Raw genomic sequence first — 16,557 nt, forward strand, 5'->3', positions numbered from 1 at the left:
GAAAATAAAGTATAACTACAATATTATCTTTATATCATTTGAGTAATGAGCTTCAGTGTACGATCACTAATGTGGTAATGCTTACTGGCTCCTTGCGTGAATATACTGATGAGGTCACTCCGCCTTCTTCAGTAGCAGGCTTCTCTAATTGGATAAGCAAACAGACTGATGCTGATGGTACATCAACATGAAAAATGCCGCGGGCCTCAACAGAACTATTCATCTGGGTAATAGCATCGATTGGAGAAAAAAGTTAAGGACATGATCAATGTACAAACATGAAAGGAAGAGCACAATCAGTTTGAGGCTCAAATCAATAAAGTTGGAAGTAAATGTGAAAGTAGAACAATGAGACAAACTATCAGATGCAATTCAGACAGTTGATTTAAAGAAACCAACCAAACCAAACCTACCGAGAAAATGCAGAGGTTTCTCATAGGGAAGATTTGATGTCAACAGATGACAAATAACATCAACACATTTTCTGTTGACGTTATTTGTCATTTGTTGACATCAAATCTTGAAATCTAGTGGTCCAAATCATTGTTTTGAGTTTGTAGGAAAGAATAGCTGCAGTTTGCAGATTATCACTACCCATTTATTATATGTTTATAAACACAGATTGACAGCCGTTCTTTTTGGCGCCAATCTAAAACTTTTTGAGTGTCAGATTATACTTTCTTATCCAATTATTTACACTAGATGCCATTGTTTCTGAATGTGTATAACAGTTAATGTCAATCTTCAGCATACAAAGACTTTAATTTGGACTTACTTGCAATTTCAGGTATATGAATATAAAAAACTGCAAAATATAAGCATTGTCATGGCATGTTCCACATATAATGGGATGATGACACATGTTTTACAGATCAACGAACAATAATTGTTGTTTTCCAATATATTACACCTAGTTTTAGCAACATACCAGATTTTTAGTAAGAACACAAGCATATTCAGTTGGGAAAATTGAGTGACATATCTACAACAATCTCTCTCCATCTCCAACTTATCTGTGGGTTTGATTATCACATAAAAATTGATTATATAAAAAAAATTAGGTATGTATGTAGTTCTTTAATTGATTAAGACTTGGTAAATTGTGATAACATTTCACCTTATGTCTTATGATTCACATGTGCAGTGTTGTGCAGTTTCTGTGGCCGACTGTAAGATATCCTCTTAGATGAATGTCAAGTTTCAGGTGAATTTAGGACATAAGAGAATAGGTCCCAAAAATTTATGAATGAATTTACAGTGTATATGTCCAAGGAAAATGTGTTCCAATAATCATAACATAAGATTCGTTTGAAAAGAAGATGCCAGATACAAAAAAATGAATTTACTTTTATCATACTCCATATATATGTTCAAGTCTTATGCAAGCAGTGTTTAGTTCTGACATACATAAGCAGTTGTATAATCTAAAGGCCTATTTGCAGAAAAATGGAGTATCAAGTTAGCTGAACATTAGCCAGTGTTAATACATAATCAGTTATATAACCGTTTCAGTTGGAAATTTGAACTTCAATTTTAATTTTGAAACTTCAAAAACTGCTCAATGAAAAGCTACTGAAAAAAAGAAACAATACACAGCTCGTCCATGAAAAATATACGAATTCCTCATGTACATTCATCCCTGTACCCAATCTGGAAGACAAAATCGTAGCACAGCACGACCACTTACAGATTAACGCACGCGCATTTAAAATCAATCGAAATGTGATGGAACATTTATAGCAAGTGATACTCAAGTTACAAACTCACCAACAGAAATGCGCGAACCCTGGATCCGGACTAATTTGCAGAGGCTGAGTGGAAGAGTGGAGTAGCGCTGATCAGGAAAGAGCTAGGCGGCGCCACTCCCGAGCCAAGCAAAGCCAAATCCAAGTGGAAAAGGAAGTTAGGGTTGGAGAAGGAAGAATAGAATGAGAAGCAAGTGGGGAGAATCAGAAGCTCGCAGCAGCATTGGGGTGGGCGGCGGAGGTATTCGCGTGAGAGTTGCGTGAGGGTTTGGAAAATTGGGGGAAATAGGAAGACTTGGAAGTTGAGGAATGGTGCATTAGGTGGGAGAGATGCAACAAGCTGGAACAAAGGGGAAAGGAGATGACAGACAAACAGACAGAGAGAGAGCACTACTTCGTTTTTACAAACAAACTATACTTTATTTGATTCGCATTTACGCTACCAAATTATCTTACTCCAAATAATTTGAAGGTATACTCTCTTTCCTCATATTGTCAATACCTTTAATACTGGATAACATCATTTCATTATATAATTAGTAGTACTATTAAATACAAAAATGTAAAACGCTTTGAATAGTAGTATTATTCTACTAGAGAATGGATTTCATTTTAGGTATACAAATTTATTATAAATGAAAAAAGATTCATTTCTGTGAATACATCAAAATTAAAATACAGAAATTTTAGTTATGAACGGACGAAATATATTTTTATAAATTAAGCTTATCGCAATTATTTAAATGTAAATGATTGAAGATTATCAGTTCCTAGGTATTTAGTTAAAAAATGTAATATAAACATGACATGTTTTTTGGTTAGATGTATTCTTTAGTACGAGTATTTATTAATACATTCAAGTACAGGTGCTAGTTTTAGGCTCAATATATTAATTTACTTAAAAAATTGAAATTATTTATAGTACTGTAGTATTTCCGGTATATTAAAATTGCGGTCTATATGTATAATTAACTTTGCGACAGAGACGATCTCACAAGTGTAATCAACTCTGCGATAGAAACGATTATCAACTTTCTATGCTTGCTACTGAATCAATTAATGTGTAAGAGCGGGCTCGGTCTCGTCTTGATGAGACGAGCCAGCATCGAGTCAGCGTTGCGAGGCTCGTCTCGTCTCGACGAGATGAGACATCTCGTCGCGCGACGCGACCCGCGAGGCCGGCCTCGAGCTGGCGAGACGACGCGCGCGCCCACGTGGCGCGCGCTGGAGCATTGCGTGACGCCCACTCGCCGGCCCGCGAGTGGGCGTCGTAATTATGACGTAATAATTTAATTTTTTTTTATAAATTCGAAAAATTTGAATTTAATATAAAAAAAAATCAAACGGTCAAATGACCGTTGGGAACAAAACGGTCGAATTTTCAATTTTTTTTTTTTTAGTTTTTATAGTTTCATTTAGAGTATTTTAATTATGTATTTTTTTATATTTTTTAGGATTTTAAATTATGTACTTTTTTTATTTTTTAGGATTTTAAATTATGTATTTTTTTCTATTTTTTAGGCTTTTAAGTTGTAATATTTATTTTATTTTAATGAAGTATGTTTTTATTAATTGAATTTGTTGGAATTAAAAATAAAAAATGAAATTGAATGAATAGTTAAGAGATGGTTAAGAGATGGAGGGTTGCAGGTGTTGTCTCTTAGTTAAGAGATGAGCTGAAAAGTACAGTGGGGCCCATGAATAGTGAAGAGATGAGACGGTTAAGAGACGGATAAGAGACAACGTTGCGGATGGCCTAATAATTTATAAAATAATAAATGGAGAGCTAAAGCAATAACAAAACTAAATAATAAAGTGTTCTTTTAGTGGCTTTTAAAAAAGTATAAACTAGAGTATTTTTTAGTCCCTGATGTTGCACTAATATTATCTAGTATGCTCATACTTTAAAAACATTAGCAAACGTCCATGTCATCTAGGCGATCATACTCCTCGTCTTGGTCATGAGTTTGGCCAATGAATTTTATTTTTTATCGATGGATTGTGAGTTTTTGTATATTAGCAGATGATTTTTTGGGCTTTTTGCCGATGGTTCATGTATTTTCAGTGAGTAGTTTCGCCAGTTGGGTGTCTGCACTTTCGTTGGTGGTTTTATCGGTGATAAATTAGAGGACGTTATCATAATTTTACATATTAATCAAAGAAATAGTATTAGTATACCAAACACACTATCTATATGTTTATTTTTATTGTATGTACTCGACAACAACATAAATATATCTACAAAATAAATCTTTTTTTAATATATTGAGTCAGTACTAACGAAATCTCGGTTTTAGATCGTTGTTATAATTGCCCATGCAATTATGCTTGGGTGTTCCATCTATTTGCACAACTCTATATAGACATCTTTAAAACTCGTCGCAACTTTGCCTCGTCCAATCAACTACTCTACAAACACACACCTACCATTTTTCTCTCTTCATTCCCTCAAATCGCTAATTATTGTCTCTATATTTAAATATCTATAAACCTCTTTACAAGTTTATTGGTAACTTTGTTAACATACACTCACCATTTTACTCTTTCGTCTCGCTTATTCTCTCTCTCTAATAATCCATTTTTCTTCTTGTTCTCATGCCCATGGAGAATTCTCCATTTTACTTTGTATGATTGTATGTGGTAGTCTATTTGAATAATTCTAGTTGTTTCTTGCGCGATTGTAAGTTGTGCATATATGTGTGGTGTTCTTTCATTTGCTCTTCTATCTGGACTTATCTTCCGATAATTTCTTTTATTCGTGTGTTGTATCTCCATTAGATTGAATGTCTTCAAAGAATGATTAATCATTTGTCCTATTTTTCAATATTTTGTAGGGTTTTTTTTGGAGCAAATTCAGTGAGTTGAGCATAAATCGATTTATCTTATTTCTGCAAGGCAATGTAGAATCGCCTTTTATGTCTATATCTTATTAGTCAAGTCAAGTTTCAAAGTCTAAGGAAGTGGTATTTCATATTAGTAGAATGTTGTGAAATTTTTCTTTCACCATGGTTTTAGTTTATATAAGGTTAATTGATCTCACGTTCTCGATATATATTTTTTAGAATATAGTGCACTAACTTTTATTGTATTTATGTTCATTGTGTGACACGTGAATGGAATATGGATTGCAAATTCGGTGATTGGTAGAAATTTAGGCATCTTTTGTGAATTTAAGATTTCGAACTATTTGTCTTTTGATATAAATGTTCTCTGCATTATTTGTATTTTATCAAATTAGAAAATAGGTATGCTAGTGAAGTTATATCATGTTGATGCTATAAATTTGCTCAAAGACTTATGTTGATGTGCAATTTCCTATCCAAATCAAGGACATTTTTTCTTTTTTTGCTTTCATTGGATAATAAAGTAATTTTGTTATACCTAGAGCAAACACCATTTTATATTTATTTGTTTGTTTCTTGTTGCAATATTTTTCATTCATCAACATTTGAGGGCCTTGTTTGTTTAACATGAATTATGTAATGAGAAAATAATCTGATTTTCAATTATTAAATTTCTGCGTTTAGAGAAAATAAAGAGTGTCATCTGATCCCCCATTATTAATTTATGTGTTTGGTTTAATTATTAAAAATGAGTAATCTGATCCTAAAAACATGAAAAAGTTACTTAAGAATTCAAGGATTCTTTTTCCCCTTCTAAAACTAGGTATTCTCTTTCCTTGTAATTTAAAAATATTGTTCTCTTCCACTCCTCAAATCTTTCGTTTCTTAAACCTAATCTTTCGTTTCTTAAACCTATGTATTCTTTTTCCTCATAATAAACTAGTTGCAACTATTTTCCCATTTTATTTTCATATTATCATTTTTAAAGCTTATTTTTACGAAACACACCATAGTATGCAACTAATACACATATCGACTTATACAAATTAGTAATGGTGCAACTGATCCATGGATTTTTACTATGAAGCCTCTCTCATGTATCATGTAATAGTTGGTAACAATTAGCCGCAATAATCTCACAGTTTAATTTTATGAGAAATTTTTATTTGTTTGTTTCTAGTAATATTCATCAATGAATGTATAACTTTTTCTTCTTTTGAATGTTGAGGTCAATACAAGCTTTACAAAGATATGGTTTATGGCATTTTCTATTTGAGAATGACCATTTAGAGAAATATTACAGATATGTAGCTTTAAAAAGCACGAAGTTTGCATTATATTGGGATATTGCATATAGTTTTCATTCTCGCTACATTTTCATTTATAACTCTTGGAAATCAGTTGAAAAAGCATTTGCATGCCGATTCTCTTTATCTTCAACATTCAACATCAGAATCTATATATACGTGTTAATGTCTAAGAATGACGATATCAAATAAATGAGCAACTAGTTTAAAAATTTCTTGGCCATAGGTGGAACAGAAGATGTCCGGAGAAGCCTGAAATGGAGGTGGATAAAAGAAGAATAGCAAGTATACATATAATAAAGAATAAAGAGTACACATGACCTGCTATCCCCAATTTCTAAGTAAACTACAACGCTAAATGTTTCACCGAATATAAAATCGATAGAAAAAGTGATAAAAAGCCCAATCAAAGTTTAGGTAGTGCATACATGAAGTCACGTTCGGAATAACGCAAGGTCATGATAAAAAAAAAAAAAAATACTAGCAGAGACGCTATTGACGTAAAAAATGACAGAACATCCGAAATAACACAACAAAAGTTGCTGATTGGCTAACATTGATTCTTGGTAGCCGCCTAAATCAGTAATTGTTGCCGCAAAAACTATAGCAACTATCAATGCAACTAATATAAGGTGGGAGTTTGAACTGTCTTTCATATACTTCTCTATCTCTAATTTCATATCTTGATGCTTGTAAAAATCTTGGTGTTTCTCCTTTCACATTTTTTCGTGCCCTAAGAGTAGGATCAGTAACAAAGCGTCTTGTTTCCTAAACCACATAAAAAATAAAATAGGATATAAGTTTTCAGCTTGTTTTGTTTTTATATGTTAATGTACAAAAATGCATTACATACCTCATACAATGGCAACTCTTCTTGCATTTGCAACGCTGCGCCAAGGAGTATGCTCATTTTCTGTAGTGGTCATAGGTAGTGCATACACGAAGTCACATTCGGAATAACACGAGATCATGTTAGAAAGAAATACTAGCAGGGACGCTATGGACGTGAAAAATGACAAATACACCGAAAGTTGATGATTTAGCTAACATCGTGTATCCCGATTCTTAGTCACTGACTGGATAAGTAATTGTTGCTGCAAAAACTATAGCAACTATCAGTGCAACTAATATAAAGCGGGAGTTTGAAGTGTCTTTCATATACTTTTCGATCTCTAACTTCAAATCTTAATGCTCTATTGTAAAAATCATACTTGGTGTTTCTCCTTTTGTTTTTTGTGCCCTAAGAGTAGGATCAGTAACAAAACGTCATGTTTCCTAAACCACATAAAAAATAAATAGTATATAAGTTTTCAGTTTGTTTTGTTTATAGACGTTAATGTACAAAATTGCATTACATACCTCGTACCATTGCAATTCTTGTTGCATTTGCAACGCTGCGCCAAGGAGTATGCTCATTTTCTGTAGGGGCCTAAGCGTACAGTGTAAGATAGTTTCTAATGAATCATCACACAAATTTGTGTCCTATCTAAAGTTGCCGGATTTATACAACAAATTAAATGTAATCATCTATCTGAATAATATTTTGGCCCTTTCATTTGTGAAATACACCTATTCATTTGTGAAATACACCAAAAGGGGAATATTTATATCATCTTTTGTACTAAGATTTAGTGCAATTCAGGATGGATAGACATGGTTGTCATTTGGTTCAGGATTTTATTCTCAAAGCAAGTGAACAAGGGGTGATGGGATTGTGACTGAGTTTAGGGTTCATGGTCCATTTATTTTTTAGGGAACATTTTTCTTTGTCCACGAATTTTGTCAAACTCTCATCTTAGGTCCATGAATTTTTAAAATATCATTTGAGGTCTATCAACTATGAGTTAATATCAATCGAAATATTTTTTTTTACTATTTCCAAGTTTTTCTGGACGAAAATACCCTCAATACCTTGAAGGGTATATATTTTTAATAAACTTATCAGATACTCGTATTTCTTTTATAAATATCTACATTTCTTAAAACCAGTAACCACACCAAATGTGACTCCTATTATGAGACGGATGGAGGATACAATAAAAGTCTGAAAATGAGGTAGGCGTACTTTAAAGATCACCTATATAACTCACTCAAAAAAAATTCGAATCACTAGTCCAGAGGCATATCATACTTCCAATAACCTAATTATATTGGAGAATTCGAATTTGCTACGAAAAATTTGGGTAATAGTTAAATATAAGTAACTTTAATTTTCAATACTAGTCCAAATCTTGAGATTCTAGAAGCAATTAAGTATATTACATCAAAGCATACTGCTTATGAGTATATTACAAGTCTCCATAGTTTGAAAACTTCATTATTGAAAAGCTAATTAATAAGCAAAGTTTATTTATTTTCTTTTTTACTAGGAAAATTTATACAACCATGGCAAAGCGTCCATCCACCCTTCAACGTATCTTATGCTTTAAGGCTCAGCTTAGTGTTACTGTGCATGCCCATTTAACAACTATTTTAGCAATATTCACACATAATGGAAAATATCATGTTACTTACTTTACTTACATACAAAGAAAAATAGCTCAAATGTGTTTATTATTCATAAAGATGCTTCCCATTTGAGTATGCTTCGTATATGCAATCAAATTATACACAATCCAAAATATAGAAACGTCAATCTTATGCTATCTAAATGCAAATGGATTCCTCTCCCAAAGAGCTAAAACACAACCTTGTCTTATCTGATCCAAAACTAAAATTAAGACCAGAATCACTATGGTTTGATGAACTGCTTGTCGATGGAAACGAGAAAACGATACTTGGTGCCCACTTGTTGGTGCCAAAACTGTAGGAAGGAATGCTAGGTGTACTGCCTGCCTGGTTGTGACGTTAAATTTGCTGAAGAAGATGGCACGATAGAAGGTGTTGGCGGTTCTGAGAGCATACTGGTGACCGGAGGAAGCAGAAACAGGTAAAGTGAACCCCAGTCCATTGTCCGAGAAAGCTGCACGTAGTTCAGACCTGCTGGTAGAAGTAAACAGCAATCACGGCTTTGTCCCATGACTCTTCACAACTTCTGCCTCGGTTGTTTTGTTTGCGTCCTTACTTATAAGAGGAGGAGAAAACTGAGAATCTGTCTCGGTCTGTCTATGATTAGTTGTGGCAAGGGCATTCTGCAACAAAAAGGTGTCCATCATTAACTGGTGGAGTTACATTCAAGCAAAATAGGAGTCCAGAGTAAAATCTAGAAGACTTGGTTACTTATATACTAGCAAATATGTTCAGTTCAGTGTGTTGGAATCTTTCATTGAATGATATTTAGGTTACTAATAATCACATTCACTACTCAAGTCACAGCAAACATCTTAGGTAGTAAGGAAAAACTGAATTAAATACCAAGAAATACTGAAATACTAAGAAACAAGAACTTGCAGAGCATAGAGAAGTAACAGATAAAGAGAGTAATTCCAATGCCGTTACCAACTTCAGTTCTGCTTCCTTCTGTATGGGGGTGGGCTTGTTTCGATCGAGGAATTCCAATGCTTTCCTAGCTGAATTTGGGCTTGACATATCTATCTCAGAGGGGCGTGACACATTCATTCCTGACCCGTACTTTAGATACACTACTAGTTTCACCTGGCACGATATTCTTTTCTGCAGTAGTTAAGACACTTGCAAATTCTTGGCTTATTGGCGCTTTAGGAGGAATTTGTGTAGGCAAACTCAGGAAAACAGATCCTCATGGACGGACTTCAGAAGCAAACTATTCCTGATACGACGAATAGGGCTCACAGAACCATAGGCATCAATATTACCTGAAACTTGAAAGTCATTTAATTCATTATATGCTAAAACCACAGGTTTAAAACATTTTATTGGCCACCTCGATGAATCTTGCCATGCACACTGATTATGTGATGAAAAATTCCCTTGGAACTATGTGTAAAACAGCCTCGAATTCAGTATCAAACCATCAAATGCGTGATTTCCTCCCTGCAGTGTAACAGACAAATCAGATGCAATTTTTGAGTTATTGAGAAGAAATAAATATGTTTCCAAAATAACTGGCAGTAACACCAACAATGCATTTCAAGAAATTTAAATGGACTCTGAGGGGATTTGTTTAGCCGAGTCGAGCATCTAAGTTCCACCACACACCAATTGCACTGGTAAGTAAAACAGCCACGCGAGCAGACCAAGATCAGCAAGAATGGAAAATAAGCTTCACAGCCTTGGCGGTGACATCACTAGCATTTCCGATGCCCAAAAATTTATGTGATCACACAAAAGTATTTCAGATTGGCGATTCTGCTTCAATGAGAGACAAGCAAGTACAACTACATGAAACGAAACCAGAAATCGGTTGTCCAAAATGAAAAAAGACTTGGCTGAAGATAAGCCAAAAAGTACCCCATGTTGAAGATTCAAATGTGCTCAAAACTGAAATGAACGCTTTTGTCCAATCCATTTTCCCTCATAAAGTATACAATGTTGAAAGATGGAAATGGTAATGCAGAATTATCTGAAGATTAATTTGATTAATCTATACTACTTATTAAGTTAATCAATATCTCTGTGCACATTACTATGTTGGCAATTCTCATTCTTATAATGACACAAAGTGTTGCCTTTAATCGTGGACGTGGGCGCGCCACGTTCGTGGCCTGGCCGCGGCCCTCCTATAGTGCCGGCCACGAGCCGCGGCTCCCCTTTTCCGATTTTTTTTTTTTTTTTTATAATTTCTTCTACAAATATACCCATTTTCCCCCAATTTTTTACACCATTCCAATCTCCACTCTTTTCATTTTATCACCAATTATACTTTTGAAAAATGAGTTCCGGCGATGAGTTCCAAGTCCACTATAGTAGGAAACATGGGCATTGGTGGTCCGACCATGTATAGTGGACACCCTAATCCCACTCAAAATTGAAATTTGGTAAAGATTTGAGTCACTTTATTTTTTGTTTTGCTTTTAATTCCATAATTACTATTGTAATACTGTGATTAGAAGAGAATGAGAGATACATATTCGAAAGAAATTTTCTCAAAAATTGCATTTATATAACTTTGCTAGGACTACTTTACTAGTCACTATGAATTAAAGTTATTTTCATAGTTACTCCATTAGGGAAGTGATCAATTACTAACTCATCATTTAATTGCTAACTACAACTAATTTAAGGCCATAGGATTTTAGAAAATGTGTGGTCTGCAATTTGTCACGTGTAATTTTCGTTTTTATTAATAAAATAAAAAAGATAAAAAAAAAACGCCAAATTAGGGTTTTAGATGAAAATGTCAATATAGTGTTTCGGAAATATCAACACAATGCTTTGAGAATGTCAACACGATGCTTTAAGAATGTTAACCCATTGCGAGTGTTATATTGCTAACTCAATACCTAATTGCTAACTACAACTAAATAATAGCCATTAGATATTCAAATTAAGGGCCTAGATCATCAACCAATAAATATCAATACGATCAACAAAAAACGTCAATAAAGCCATATGATTAATTCCATAAAATATCAATAGGGGTATTAATGTCAATTAACTACATGTTTAGTTATAACTAACTTTTAAAAGAAATCCCAAAACTTTAAATTCATATAACATATATCAAATTAAAGATAATTTTATAAGGATTCCAACGATATCATATATGCATATGTTCCGACGTCAAAATTTGAAAAAAAATCGAAAATTTTTCAATTTTTTCGTAAAGCAGAAATGTCAACATACTATATAAAATATGTCAATATAATACATGTAGAATGTCAATATAAGCAATGGGTTAACATTTTTAAAGCATCGTGTTGACATTCTCAAAGCATTGTGTTGATATTTCCGAAACACTATATTGACATTTTTATCTAAAACCCTAATTTGGCGTTTGGCTTTTTTTTTTTATCTTTTTTTATTTTATTAATAAAAACGAAAATTACACGTGGCAAATTGTAGACCACACGTTTTCTAAAATCCTATGGTCTTAAATTAGTTGTAGTTAGCAATTGATGAGTTAGCAATTGATCACTCCCCATATTATTTATAAAATTACAAACTAAAATTGTTTCCGTCGAAATTGAACTCAATTATACACTAGTTAATTCTATAATTAATTAATTAAAACAATATACTAATGCACTACTACTCACTAAGAATCCAACTTCATCTAGAAACATTATTTTCATTAGGCCATGAGTATAAAACGTCTTTTAAAACCTGTGTTAAACATGCATGATTATTTGGATTAGGCGGATTATAATAATTCTCCACGAATAAATACATCATAAATTGACAATATATTATCACACAAGGTGGATATTATCCATCTATTTAAGCCAGATTGAACTCTTGGTCTCTCGATCTCTCAATAAGAAAAGTCGTGTGGTGCGTCAACTTTACTACTTGAGTTAGACCTCATCGTCAAATACACCATATATATAAGTATATATGTGCATTGTATTTGGAAAGGAAAGCTAAACTCATCTATCAAGGAAAGCATAATTTATATACGACTTGAAATTTTTCTAAAGACATAAGTAAAATATCCGAAAAAGGTATATTGAAAAGTGGCAAACACTACCAAAACATCAGCGCTTTTGCACACAATTATGCGCTCCGTAAATAAAGAAATTTAACTCAGAAATGAGTGCATACTGAGCATAGAATTTTTTCGGTAATCGAGTTCTTGGGACGTTTCCGAGTAATACCTGAAGGGATGGCCGGAAATTTACCAAATATCTACACCATTCATTTTTTTTTATCCAATGAACCATATTTGATCATAGTTATGAATTTAGAGTGTAGTTTCAACCTAACCTTATTATATATACTCCATTGCATGTATAGAAGTAACTCAAAGTATGATCGAAATATTATTCTATAAACCGCGTGCACCTTTGATTATTCCTAAACGATAACATTAAAACAATTGACTTTGGTAGTTCACGATTTATTGTCGACAATTTAGGCAACACTTATCGAATTGGATCGTCTTATCCCGACTCAATGTCCTACTAATAATGTTATTATTCAGTTAGTATTTAGATTGAAATGAAAGGTTATTAACACACCTTACTCAATACTCCTATTTATTATAAAAACTGAAATAACTATATACCTAAAAACCAAACCCAAAACAAAAATCATACTACTAATTAATTACTAGTACTCCTATTAGAGTAATTTATTTATTGAAATATACTTTTCCAATTAAACCAATAACAATATATTGAAATGAAAACTAAACAAAATTGATTGTGAAAAATAGAGTGAAATACTAAAATTAGGATATAGAGGATCCTATGTGAATTTGAGATCTAGTTGGTCTACCATATTCTTTTGGGTAATCACTTTATTGGTGTATTATTCCGTGTAATCTGATCGGTACCCAAATTATTCGAGATGGATTTTATTTCATTTGATGTATATAGCATGTGCAAACAATTTTAAAAAGGGTGCTTTCCAGTTCAACCCATCGAATTTTTGTCCCCACATTGTAAGAATAAAATAATGAGCATATATGCAATGCAACCCACAATTAATTTGATTCTAAAAAAATTCAAACTTATATAATTAATCCTATGTTTATTTGTTTACCAAAATTGGTCAACTTCCCTGTCAAATCCGATGTTAGGTTCCTTTATAAATCATGCTTACACTATTTCTACACATAAGAAACAAAGAAGAAAAACACTCTTGATGTAACGTTGCTTTGAACTCATGTTGTTTTCCTACTATTTATGGATATCCCATGTAGGAGTGTAGGTGGAAAATTTTCTTTGTGAAATCTATATATATTATGCATATGATCATTTCAAACAAAATATCGATACTTTTCAATAATTAAAATAAGTTTTTTATTTTTCTTAAAAAACAGTATTGTTTGATCATTGGAATTTCAGTAAGAACCTAAATTTAACATGCATGAGCAAAGGTCATCTATTTTTTTTTTTTGATGTGTGTAAAATGCACACAAAGCCATTGGCAAGCAAAGTCATCTCATTAGTCATATTTTACTAATGCAATCGTACATCAACATGACAAAACGGTAAAGCACGCCAGCATAATTGTACAATAGTTGTTCATAATTGTACTAGGCAAAATATCTAGCTAGAAGTGGTTAATTATTTAGAAATGATATAGTACTATCAATAACCAATCAAATGTTAGGGCCGAATGATGAGAGAGAAAACAAAGTACACATATATGATGATTTTTAGAGAGTAAGATAGAGTAGTATTTCATTCAATCTCAAGTCATGATACTATTTTTTTAGCATAAGATTTAAAAAATTAGTTAAACATTAAAATGAAGAGAGAATAATTTTTTTTGGTAAAAGAAGAACAAACTAATTATCTTATGACAGAACGAAAGAATTCTAGTACTATTACTCAACTATATTGAGATATCTTGGGACACATTGAAAGAATACAACTTAATTAAGTTGGCAAGAAAAAAACGTATACGACGTCACTTAGTTGTGAGTTGTGACAAGAGGAACAAAGGGCGCAGCTATGACCAATTATGAACCCTAGCTATAGCTAACGACTCACATGATTGACATGGACAAGAAGCAAGCTGCCAACCATCAAATTTTGATCAAGAATTCTGCTGCAAGCACCATCACTTACCATCAATTCTCAGATATATATTCTTCCAATCCATCCATCCATAAATAATGCAATCCCACCAATATTCTACTAATTAAATTTGTTGCATGTGACCAAAAATTAAAAAATGGAAGGCAAAACCAGCAATGACAAATTCAAGCTTGCATATATTCTCCATTTCTTTCTAGGAGCTGGGAATTTGCTGCCATGGAACGCCCTGATCACCGCGGTCGACTACTTCGGCTCCATCTACCCCGGTCGCCACGTGGAGAGGGTCTTCTCCGTCGTCTACATGGGCTCGTCGCTCCTACTTCTCGTCATCCTCTTGAACTGCCGCAAGTGTTTGAGGCTGAGTTTGAGGCTGAGACTCAACTTGGGGTTTTCAATGTTTCTTGTCTCACTAATGGCTACTCCTGTGATGAATTGGACATTCCCCAAAATGATGAGCTCAGCAGCCTCTTATTATGTGGTGGTTGTCACAGTCTTCATCTGTGGATTTGCCGATGGCTTGATCGGTGGTAGCTTGATCGGAGCTGCGGCCAACCTCCCCAAGCACTACATGCAGGCTGTCTTCGCCGGCACCGCCTCCTCCGGTATGTGTATGTGTATCTGTCCGATTGGAGTTATCTGACCTGAAATAAACAAAAATGCGTGTTCTGATCATGTTTTATCTTATCTATTTTTTTACACCAAACGGCCCCTTAGTGTATAATTGCAATGTGTGGAACAAAGTTCAAACTTTGAGATATAAATGCAAATTATTTTAATGTAATTAGGGCTAATAGCCTAAAACTACATTAATTTAGTGGTGAAAAAATATTCTCTCCTAGTCCACCAATAAACGTCACATTTTGACATTTTCATCCCCACCAATAAATATCTCATTTGTTTTTTTACTACTTTTGGTAATTAGATCTATATTCTAGTAATTTTATTTCACTCATATTTCATTATAGGACCCACAATCTACTAACCATTTTCATTCATTCTTCACTATATTTCTCAAAATCCGTGTCCAGTCAAATTGGTGGACGGAAGGAGTATGAACTTTTAGTGTTCAATCAATTTTTTTATGAAATCATATTTTTTTTGTTAATTAAATCCAAGGTGACGTATCGAAATGTGTAATAATATCCGTTTTAGGTGTATTGATAACGATATTGAGGGTGATAACAAAAGCGTCACTTCCTCAAACACCACAAGGCCTAAAAACGAGTGCAGAATTCTACTTCGTCGTGAGCTCTGCAGCCCTAATTTTATGCATCATCAGCTGCAATCTCCTCTTCAAATTGCCGGTAATGCAGCATCACTATCGGAATTTCCGAGAAATTTTACCGGTCAACAGCTGCTCCAAGCTCAGATTACGGGAAACTTTCAGTAAAATTAGGTTTCCGGCGTTGGGGATGGTGATGATCTACACGGTGACGCTGTCGATTTTCCCGGGTTTTTTAGCGGAGAACATTAAATCGGAGGTGCTCAAGGATTGGTACCCGATCGCGCTGATCGCGACGTACAATTTGGCGGATTTCGTGGGGAAGGCGGCGACGGCGGTGTATCTGATGGAGGGGATCGGGGCGGCGGCGTGGTGGTGCGTGGCGAGGCTGGCGCTGTACCCGCTGTTTGTAGGGTGTTTCCGGGGGCCGGAGTGGCTGAGGACGGAGGCGCCGGTGGTGGTGCTGACGTTGGTGCTGGGCTTAAGTAATGGCTACCTTACTAGCGTGCTGATGATCCTGGCGCCGAAGACGGTGCCGGAGGAGGAGGCGGAGGTGGCCGCCATTGTTATGGCGGTGATGCTGGCGGTGGGGCTAGTGGCGGGGTCGGTCATTGCCTGGTTTTGGATCATTTGAAATTTAACGCTGTTATGTCCAAATTTGTGTCAAATTATTTTAGTAGCCACATTGAACCAACATACGTGCATATTTAATTAACATAAAAATTTTAAGTTAAAATTAAAAATAACGCCAATGTCACATTTCTGATTTAAAAACTACTCCCTTTGTTATTTATAATTGTCACCAAGTTTAATTTAAGAAATATAATAAAAAATGAGTTAAAAAAATTAGTGGCATATGAGTCGTACTTTTAT

General features: G+C 34.1%; 1 protein-coding gene across 1 annotated transcript; it reads left to right on the top strand.

The window, feature by feature from the left end:
- Positions 1-14,554: 14,554 nt before the first annotated feature.
- LOC125190899 (equilibrative nucleotide transporter 8) lies at positions 14,555-16,454 on the top strand. Its single transcript, XM_048088319.1, has 2 exons — positions 14,555-15,064; positions 15,615-16,454. Exons 1-2 carry the CDS (start codon positions 14,599-14,601, stop codon positions 16,316-16,318), a joined length of 1,170 nt encoding a protein of 389 aa, XP_047944276.1. The 5' UTR covers positions 14,555-14,598; the 3' UTR covers positions 16,319-16,454.
- The last annotated feature ends 103 nt before the right edge of the window (positions 16,455-16,557 follow it).

This window comes from Salvia hispanica, chromosome 5 (genome assembly GCF_023119035.1).
Source record: "Salvia hispanica cultivar TCC Black 2014 chromosome 5, UniMelb_Shisp_WGS_1.0, whole genome shotgun sequence".
Classification (NCBI taxonomy): Eukaryota; Viridiplantae; Streptophyta; class Magnoliopsida; order Lamiales; family Lamiaceae; genus Salvia; species Salvia hispanica.

What these genes read in the sequence shown, in the direction of transcription:
- LOC125190899 (XM_048088319.1), top strand. Translation starts at nt 14,599, where the DNA reads ATGGAAGGCAAAACCAGCAATGACAAATTCAAGCTTGCATATATTCTC. An exon ending in CGCCGGCACCGCCTCCTCCG is followed by an intron (nt 15,065 to 15,614) that starts GTATGTGTATGT and finishes TATCCGTTTTAG; the next exon opens with GTGTATTGATAACGATATTG.